Raw genomic sequence first — 10,338 nt, forward strand, 5'->3', positions numbered from 1 at the left:
GAGCGCGACCTGTCAGCCCTTCAGCTGGCCCGGTCTGGGAGCCGCCTCTGATGGCCTAGGCGGGCGGGGTGAACGCAGTCGTTAGAAGGCAGCACATCAAACGCTACTTCACTTTTGTAACAGATCGAAGCAAGCATCCAGAATGTGGTGCCCGGGTGTATGACTGAAGTGCGGCTGTGTAGGGGTTTGGGTGGGTTTTTTTTTTTTGTGAATAAACTGCATGCTCCAGAGAAATAGTTCTGTCTCTGTTAAATGCAGTTGAGGAGATTCCTTAAGCGGAGTCTAACTGGTGAACTGCAGGAAGGCTGCCGGCGGTCGTGACCTGCAAATAGCAGTGGCCGTGCACGACTCTAATCCACTGCACTGCAGTATTAGTTCCTCCACAACGTGCAGCCTTAATTCTTTCTTCAGTAGGTGACGCCAAGTGGAAAATAAGTCCAGATTGTTAAAACAAGCACTGACTATTTGCCTATTGCCTATTGCTAGTGTATCCTGTATGTGTGGCATACACAGAAGCTTACTAGAGATTCATTAAAGTCTTGGCCTCATAAACCGTGCACATCAGCCTTTCTTTAGGGGCCAGCTCAATGTTAAGGGATTCTTGCCTGTGGAAGGATTATAGGATTGGGCTGAGCTAGGCAAACAAAAAGAAACTTTCACAGAAAGAATTTACACCTTATGGAAGAAGAAAGTGTAGTCAGGAGATGGCTGATGATGATGGTGACAGTGGGGATGATGACGCGCTCTGCTTTTAAAGTGTACGAGAGGAATAGCCAAAGATGTCAGAAAAGATCTATGCGACGGGGCTAGAAACTGTGAGAAAGAAAGTCAACACCTGAACTTTCTAGGAGTCGCATTTAGGCTTATGCCCAACAATAACCCTCTGAGTTATCTGGAAACAACTGTGTTTATCCAAGGTCATATAAACATTACTAAAGTTCAGAAGACTTTTCTTCTGCTCGGTAATACCACTCAACATAGTTACGGAGCTGGCATGTTCTCGAGGGGGTGGGGGTGGAGGGAAGAGTGTTTAAAGAGTGCATTGAATAACTTTACAAGGAACCTGAGTTTTGCTGTAAGCCAGTGCAATCTAGGAGCTTATAATCAAAAAGCCACTTTTAAAGATTTTGTGAAAAGAAATCAGGATGATAAAGTGAGATTTTTAGGACCTGCTCAGCACCTCTGAAAATAAAGCCTACAAGGCATGAGTGTTCTGTTCTTGAACGTGACCTCTATACAGTACAATCATCCATTGTGTAATAAATTTTTGGCCATAGTATGAAACAATGCTTAGCAACTTAGTTTTATTCCCAGTGAGTTAATTGTCCATACGTGTTCATAAGGCATGTAAACAAACAGCTACAGCCTAGAAATGCAGCAGGTCATATAAGGACCTGGAACGACTTGCAGTCACTGGGCTCTTGTGAAACCACTTGCAGGCAGACAGTCGTGCTTTGAAAACACCCTTATTAAAGACCTACTTCTGTTCCCACTGTGCCTGGGGACGTGTGCAGGGGCTGGTTTTGATTTAAGCAAGAACCTTGCTTGACCGCCATCTGAACCACTCACAAGCAGAGGGAGGCAGTTGTCTCCAGAGTTGTGAAGGACCAACTCCTCACCTTAACTCAAAGGAGGAGACAACTGAGGAAACCAAAATGGTGTTATTTTATAATTTTTTTTCTTTTTAGGCCTTCCTGCAAAGTTTTCTTTGCAAAGGACCCCCTGAAGATAGTACGTGCTCAGGGCCAATATATGTTTGATGAGAAAGGAGAAAGATACTTAGACTGTATCAACAACGTTGCACATGGTAAGCAGTTGAACTTGGAAGACTACTTATATTCCTTCATTTCTAATAGGGATCAGAACACACTTCTTCCCAGTGACAGTGTTCACAGGGCTTCTCTGAATCTCCTTGTGTGGTTCAATAACTGTCTGCTTGCTAGTAATAACTAATTATTTTCTTCTTTAGTTGGCCACAGTCATCCAGACGTGATAAAGGCTGCAACAAAACAGATGGAACTGCTCAATACAAACTCCCGGTTCCTGCATGACAACCTTGTTCAGTATGCGCAGCGTCTGACAGCCACCCTGCCTGAGAAACTCTCTGTTTGCTATTTTGTTAACTCTGGGTATGTCTGAAAAATTTTTTTTTCCATTATGACTATTTTGCTCCTGTTTGAGATGGACACTCAGGACAGCTTGGTGTAAATCTTACTGTGTAGGGCTTAGTAATAAGCAACAAAAATATCTCTCTAAACTTTTTGAAGGATCCTTCCTATTTGCAACTGTCACATTTAGTGTGATGTCTCAATGCAAGAGGGCCAAAACCTGAAACTGGCCTGCTGAACACTATGCAAAAAAGGGGGAAAGAAAGCAAGACAAGCAAATTAGGCTGCAAAGTGGTGAATGTTACATACGGATTGGTGAATGCTGTCTGTAAATTGACACAGGACCTTGGAAACGAGTAGTCTTCTTTAGGCGGTCCGTTTAGTCCGTGATCGCTTACATTGCCAGAACAGACAACTTGCAGGAACTTGTGAGCAGAGGGCACGCTGTGGGTCGGGCTGAAAGCTTTTCCAGGGAGCAGGTTTGCATTCTCTGCTGTCTGATGGTGCAGATGCTGGGGAGGATGGAGCCGTTGTGGGGAGTGGGAGGTGGGGCTGGAATCCTGTTGCTTTTCAGGGGTTTGCGGTTATATTGCGCTCTCAGCTGCAAACCAGTCTCATTTGTACCAAGAGGAGGGAAACATCTACAAGCAAACTGGGGGAGGGGAAGAAAGCATCTCTTTGTTTGCTGTTTATACAATGAGCTGTTTTTTCTTTGCCCTCATACATGGCATTTACAGTCTCAACCTTAGCACTGTAATCTGTGTAGTAACAGAGCCTGCTGTGTTGATTTATTACGTCCGTGAATCCCATGCCTCCCGTGTGTCAGAATACCATGTTAACTGGAAGTGCTTCCTGACTATTTTGCGGCTGTATCTGTTATTATCCAGGTCTGAAGCAAATGATCTTGCTTTACGACTGGCTCGACAGTACCGTGGGCACCAAGATGTGATCACCCTTGAAAAGTAAGTACATAGAGTGGCTTATGTGAAGGCAGCCTGCAACGAACAGTAAACCCCCTGCTGTTTGTACTTCACCGCCCACTGAAAGAAAAGCTTTGTTGCTTTTTTACTAGAACAGGTCAGGAAATCCCTTTTCCATATTTGGATAAACACAGGTTTTGAGGCGCTCTGAAAAATAAGCTCGTCAGTTACCCCAGAAGGTCAATCACCTGTTACAGGGCATTTCCCACAGAGACTCCCAAAGCAATTCAGGCCAGAAACCTAGATGTTAATTTTCAACGTGCATGAGTGGTCTGGCCGTTGGGCTGCTCTGGAAAAGGGCTTTCTGCTTGTCACACTCTGCTGTGTTTTCTTTCTGTATAAATAAATATTCAGTGGTCAACAGGGAAGATTCTATTGCTCTGCAACGGTGACGCACCGATGCTCAGCTGCCCACCAGTGAACACAAGTATGCCCACAAAACCAAGCAGCTTCAAAATCAGGAGGCACTGAGAGGGCCATCAGCCATGGAGAAGGCGGCTGACCTCGTCTCTGGGTTTCACTGTCCTAGATGCAGCTGTAAGGTTAGTTATGCCGCTGTAGGGCTGGATCTTCTTCTCAGGTTGTGATTAGGAAGTCCAGCCGGGGCAGCTGCAAGAGCGCGTTTCTCTACCTGAATGGCACAAAGCTTGTTTGACTCAGCCATGCTCAGATCCCTATTAGCCCTTCTTGTCTCACGTGGCCAAGATCTGGAGCCATGGAGGGTAGTTTCTGTCAGGAGAGACTGAGAATGGAGCCGGCTCTGTCACTGTTGCACTGAAAGTTGTCTTCCTTCGTCTTGGTCTGTCCACATGCTGGCACTTGATTTTATGCAAGAAAAAATCTCCTCTTTCCAGTCTTGCTAGTGAATTAAAGTCAACAGCAATTTCATACTACTGTTGAGACCAAGTCTGAGTAAATTAAATCAAGATCCCTTCACAAACAGTGCTACTGCGTCGCAGATACTGCTGCTTATTCTGCATTATTTATGGGCACAGTTGTAAATTTAGCTCTTCTATACATTTGGTGAAAAGTGACTTCAATATTTAACACTCATGCAGTGCTTACCATGGCCATCTTACATCTTTGATTGACATCAGTCCCTATAAATTTAATCAGCTGGGAAAGGACAGCAAGAAGGAGTTTGTGCATGTGGTAAGTGTGGTTTTTTTGCCTTTTTGTCACTTTTATGCCTGTTATGCAGCATATTGCCTTGCCCACTCTGGTGAAAATATACTTTCATTTTGTTTTGCTGGTGCTAGAGTACAAACACGTGGCTGTTTGTCTCTGGATCAAATACAGCAAAATCATTTGCTTTTGCAAATACCTAAGAAGGTATTCAGCTGTGAGGCTGATTTCCTTCATAGTGCTGTAAGTTTCCTGAGTCCCTGCACTGTATCGTTACACAGTTTGAAGAAATTAGCCAGTGTCTGTTATGTTGGTTTGGCTAAATATATGCAGGACTTTTGATCTACTTCGAAAATCTGGAAAAGCAAGTTCACACAGATCTGGGTGTAGAGCTTGTGAATGTTCAACTGAGCGGGTCACTGTTTGATTTTCAGCCTGAAATTGTATATCTGACAAAGATAGAAATCATTCTCAGCCCAGAGATGTACACCCAGCAGGTCTTTCCCGTCTAGACCTCCTTGTGTTAACTCCACTGCCCAAGAGGTATCCAGCTTTTTATACCACTTCCTTTGTCTAATTTACTGGACGTCTCCAAACACGATTTGTAGAGGTTTGAGGGTCATATAGTTTTGTACTCTAAGTAGGATGCTGGAAGAGAGGTGACAGACTGGAAAATCCCATTCTCCAGTTGCAGAAATGGATCTTTCTGCGAGAATCTGAAATAAGATGATGGATGAGGACTCAGAATTGGGCTAGAGGAGGGACAGTCTTGAGGGGTGGATGAGGTGGATGGTGGCTCTTTCAACAGCTGCATCCGGTAATGTTGAACACATCACAGGGCTGGGTGGAGCTTAAGCTCCTGAAAGCATTTTTGCAATTCCGTCCAGAAATTCAGGCTGTACTAACTCATATTACTGATCTATCTGTGTGGAAGTACAAAACCACAGAGCAATAGAAAAAAAAGTAAATGTTTCATAGAAGTGTGGGCTTGAAAAAAACCACCTATTTATTGGTCTTTTCAGGCTCCTTCTCCAGATATCTACAGAGGGAAATATAGGGAAGACCACCCAGATGCGGCAAGTGCATATGCTGAAGAGGTGAAAAAGATTATTGAAGAAACACAGAAGAATGGACGCAAGGTGTGTTTTGTGCTCTAGAAATGCCAAGGTTTCATCTGTTAAGTGTGGCATGGGGGCCTGAAAGAACTGAGAACGTGCTTCTATGCTCAGTTTCCCGTGCTTCCCCTTGCCCTTCATTTTTCTATGGTGGGTTCTGTGTTCAAAATGGGCCACTGTTTTACGTGATGCTCTTACCATAATTTTTCTAGGCATCAATGAAAGGATCAATAATTCACCTGTAAATAAGCAGATACAACCAAAGCAGTTCAATTTCCTATTTTATGCATTGAGTCAGTCAATTGTAAATATCTTAGGGCAAGCTTTGAGGTCAGCTGAGAAACTACATCACAAATTTTATCAAGGTTATAAGTGTCTCCAGGACATGGAGAAAATATGCTGGATAAAGACTCGATACTACATTTCTGTGTCTAGTAGCTTAAGATAACTTTGGAGTCATCTAAAAAGGTGAACCTTCCAGTCACATACAATATTACCTTGATAAAAGCAGACAATTTCTGAACGTGTTTGCCTGAAATGTGTGTTAGTGTTTTGTATGACGACATTAGTGTTTTGAGACATGTAGGGCTTGATCCAAAGCCCACTGAAGTCACGGAAGACTTCAGTGGAGATTGGAACAACATGTTCCCTTCTAGTCCAATGGACTTACATCACTCTTCTTTTTGTTTCTTCATCAACTATTTTTATTCTCTACTAACGGATAGTTTTGTTTTTTCTTCCCTTGTTTCCCTTCTTTTGCATATTTCATAGGTTTTGGTGACATAGACCTGTGGCAGGACAAGTTGTGCTAAAGGCTAAGCCTCACCTGCTATGGGAAGCTTCGTACTCTTTGGCCGTAGCATGCCTCTTCAAATATAGTGTACGGTTCTTTACACGTTACTGCTCGGCCTTGTTTCCAGGAAGACTGCACCAGCCCAGAGAGACCTCTTGATGCTCAGGGAGGGGTTCACAAGTGGTGTGGGGATACAGTCCCTTAAATAGCAGACTTTTGCTGAGACTTTGGGGTAATATCGTATCTCTGCTGCATAGACCTCTGCTGTTGACAAGAAACGAATTTTGATGTTCCAGTGTATTTGATCCACTGCTCTTACCCTTCCTGACTTGAAATAACTTTCTTTTTCATTCCTAGCAACTGGAATTATTTCACCTGTAGAATTTTTCTTCTCTTATCGAGTGCCTCATGCTGACATTTTACCTGTGTAGTTATTTGCAGTAAGCAGGGGTGCCCAAAGCGTAGCCTTCGGTCATCTTACAGTTCAGCTTCTACCCACCATTACCTGGTGCTCAGGATTGAATGATAAAGCTCATCACCACATATACCCGTTACTGGGGAGCCTTGGCATTGAGCAAGTTTCTTTGGTAAAATGGCAAATGCCGTTACATGTCTCCTCTAAACTGAAATTTGTAACTAAATTTTACAGAGCTCCCAAGAGCCTGATCCAATGTCTGCTGACACGAGTAAGTGTCTTCCACTTCAAAAGCTGTAGGACTAGGACTTGACAGAGGTCCTTGTTGTCCCATCAGGTTGCAAAGGTGACTCCAGCTACTGCAAATTTGGGCACCCCAGATTACACAATGAGTAAATTCTTTAGCCATAGCTGTTCTCCAGAGCCCTCTGTTGTCCAACCCACTGTGTGATTAAATTAAGGCACACATTTATACGTTTATTTCTAGACTGTTAGATGTTTGTGCAAAGGCAAAGTAGATGAACACCGCTCTCACCTGAGTTTGTTTTTTGTAGATTGCTGCCTTCATAGCTGAATCCATGCAGAGCTGTGGAGGCCAAGTAATTCCACCCGTGGGCTACTTCCAGAAAGTGGCAGAGTATGTACATCACTTCAAAAGGGCATAACTGGAAAATTAACCAAAGAAACAGGTTTTTCACTATAAGCTTATCCAGCTGTCACCCTTTCTTGTTCTTGGTTATCTGTGGCTCTTTTCTACTTTTTGAATAGTATATCTCCACTTCTATTTTTTTTTTATGGAACATCAGCTGAATAATTGTTTTTAGCTGGATAACTGTCTTTCCTTTTCTATCTCTAATCCTCAGACCATAAGTTTGATGGAAGATGAAGTGGAACCATCATAGATATAAACCTGCGGTACTGTTACAGTACCCTATTTTGCATCCAAATACCAGCTATCTTTATCTTAAATTTAGGAAACTAAAAATTTTATCAATTGAAATAGCTATAGCTGCAGCATTCTTTCTTTCTTTTTTTCCTAACCTGGTCTCACACTAGAGAAGTTCTGTATTACAAAATCCTTTGTCCTAGATTGCCTACCCAAGACGAGTACTGCAGCACTAGTCATTCTATTTGTTTCCAGGTACGTGCGTGCGGCAGGTGGAGTGTTCATAGCTGATGAGGTCCAGGTTGGCTTTGGCAGAGTTGGGAAGCATTTTTGGGCATTCCAGCTGCAAGGTGAAAACTTTGTGCCTGATATTGTCACCATGGGAAAGCCCATTGGCAATGGCCACCCTATGTCTTGTGTGGTCACAACAAGGGAAATCGCTGAAAGTTTTGGTGCCTCTGGACTGGAGTATTTCAATACAGTAAGTTCATAGGTGAAGGTTTCCCTGTTTTTCTTCCGGTGTGCTTTTAGCTGTTAGAAATTGTGCAGGGGGTTCAGCTAACATCTGCATCTGTCACATTACTAAGAGCTCGAGTCAACCAGAGTCTAATATCTAAAAACACGTGGAGAGGCTTTGAAATGAAGGCTCTCGCTCGCTCTGTTTCCCTTTCTCTCCCCATACACATTCCACCCCCCATCTGAAATGATGACGACGTAGATTTCATTTTCTATGTTAGGCTCTGTGCTGGTGGGGTTCATGCTGTTGCAGACCTTGCTCTGCAGTCGTCACCTTTACCAGCAAACATTTGAGCTGTGTGCATGCAACAAAGGAACAGCTTTCTTGTTTACTGAGTCATCTTTCTGCTCCTGTGACTGGGCCTTCTTCCCAGCTACCCCGAATCCCCCTGCTTTGAATGGAGTTTATACCCTCCGGTTCAAGAAATATCTGATCTATCACCCACTGCTCTTCGCAAGAGCATTTTTCCTGCACACGCAATCAGCAAATGATGAGAGCAGGTTGAGTGCTTCAGCTGTGAAAATCATCAAATTACTGAAACCTGAAGCAAGGGAAGAGGGAGCCCCTTCCTTGGGCCTCTTACACTGCTCAAAGTGTGGGAGATGGTGCTCCACAGCCTGCATAGCACAAAATCCCCACCTCTTCAAACTTTCTTCATGACATGTCAAGTAGGAGAGGACACTGAAAGCTACACGGGTAGATACAGATGAATGAGTTCTGTTTCTGATGGGTTTTGTTTTCCTATTTGTCTTTACTATCAGTTTGGAGGCAACCCAGTGTCTTGTGCTATTGGTTTGGCTGTCCTGGAGGTAATAGAAAAAGAAGATCTCCAAGGAAATGCTACACGTGTAGGAAAGTATCTTCTGGAGTTGCTGGCTGAGCAAAAGGAGAAACATCCCTTAGTGGGGGATATCAGGTGTGTATCTTAGAGCAATGTCAGAGAAGAAAAATAACTACTAGAAAAATCAGCAAGTCTGGGGTGGAAGAGCCTCAAAACCATTATGTCATAGTTTTGCTACACATCTTTTTTAGAACAGACTACCCAAAACTAATACTGTAAGGCAGTATATTTTTTTTAAAATTGCCCATCTATCTGCTTAGTTAGGTGTAAGTGTAGCCACTAGAAAAGGAGTGGAAGAGGGTAGGAGAAGGAGTCATCTGCATGCAATAGCCCTGTTGTCAGTTGGGATGATGGAGACCGTGTTGGAATCTCTGGTCCATTTAGTTTGGAAATGTTAGTGTGGGTTTTCCTCATCTTGTGCTACTTCTGTGATAACTGCTTTCTGTTGTTTATTTGGGGGTTGGTTTAAGTTCTTCAGTTTGGTCATTTGTCTTCCACAGCTTCCTGGCTTGAGGTTTGCAGTATTAGAGGGAAAGAAAATCATTCTCTCATTCTTAACTGGCCACATGACCTTAATGTGAAATATATTTATTCAGGAATATCTGTTGTCCCACTTGATCATCTGAAGTGGCCAGTGCTGAGAGATGACCAAAGAGAAAGTCTCCTATGTTTCCTGCTCCTTCCCTGCTTGCACCCCAGGGAAGGGAATTGCAGTTGTTAGAGATTTTGCATTTGCAGCAGAAGGCTTGGGTTACTGACACTGGGTTTCACTGTCTGTACCTTTCTTTCTCTACCCCAGGGGTGTTGGATTGTTTGTTGGAGTGGATCTGGTGAAAGATCAACAAAGACGAACACCAGCCACAGCTGAAGCTCTTCACCTTATTTACAAGTAAATGGTTTTTAAGACTATGTGCAGTGATCAAACCCTCCTAATATTCCCCAGCAGTTAGTCATTATTTTCAGTTTGAATTTGTGTAGCTTTTGATAACGGGAAAAGTTTCAAAATCTAAATCCGCTTGAAGGGTCCGACAGGACACAATATAGTTTTAAACAGAGTCACTTCCTCTTTCCACAGGCTGAAAGAGCATCAAATCCTTCTTAGTGCAGATGGACCTTACAGAAATATACTAAAATTTAAACCACCAATGTGTTTCACAATGGAAAATGCAAAACACGTAGTGCAGATAATTGATGCACTTCTCACAGGTATGTACGCTTTAGTGCTCCGAGGAATACTCTTCTTTCCAGGTGACCTGTTAGAAACACCAGCCACCATAGTCTAGGCCATTACACGTAAGGGAAAGTAATCAATTACATTTCTTACTATCTGTCCACACTGCTCTTCTTAACGCTAACTGTTACAAATCAATAAAAAGCCCCGTACATACTTCATCATACCTTTCAGGCAAAATCCTGTTACTACTCATTTCTGGTCACATATGCTGTATCTTAAGGACTGGAAGTATTAATTATTAATTCAGCACAGGCCTGAAAGACACTGCTGAAACACTGGTGAAACTTTCCATATTGTGCTCTACCTTTTTTTTTTTTTTTTTTT

General features: G+C 43.0%; 1 protein-coding gene across 1 annotated transcript in view; it reads left to right on the top strand.

The window, feature by feature from the left end:
* Positions 1-1,693: 1,693 nt before the first annotated feature.
* The window catches only part of ETNPPL (ethanolamine-phosphate phospho-lyase), a 10,577-nt gene continuing 1,932 nt past the window's right edge, over positions 1,694-10,338 (top strand). The window contains exons 1-10 of the mRNA XM_010145815.1: positions 1,694-1,807; positions 1,970-2,129; positions 2,996-3,070; positions 4,147-4,240; positions 5,236-5,352; positions 7,091-7,173; positions 7,678-7,903; positions 8,701-8,855; positions 9,580-9,669; positions 9,856-9,986. Of these exons, the coding sequence (XP_010144117.1) occupies positions 1,753-1,807; positions 1,970-2,129; positions 2,996-3,070; positions 4,147-4,240; positions 5,236-5,352; positions 7,091-7,173; positions 7,678-7,903; positions 8,701-8,855; positions 9,580-9,669; positions 9,856-9,986 (1,186 nt within the window). The 5' untranslated portion in view covers positions 1,694-1,752. The remainder of the gene's footprint in view (positions 1,808-1,969; positions 2,130-2,995; positions 3,071-4,146; positions 4,241-5,235; positions 5,353-7,090; positions 7,174-7,677; positions 7,904-8,700; positions 8,856-9,579; positions 9,670-9,855; positions 9,987-10,338) is intronic.

This window comes from Buceros rhinoceros, unplaced genomic scaffold (genome assembly GCF_000710305.1).
Source record: "Buceros rhinoceros silvestris isolate BGI_N320 unplaced genomic scaffold, ASM71030v1 scaffold17041, whole genome shotgun sequence".
Taxonomy (NCBI): Eukaryota; Metazoa; Chordata; class Aves; order Bucerotiformes; family Bucerotidae; genus Buceros; species Buceros rhinoceros.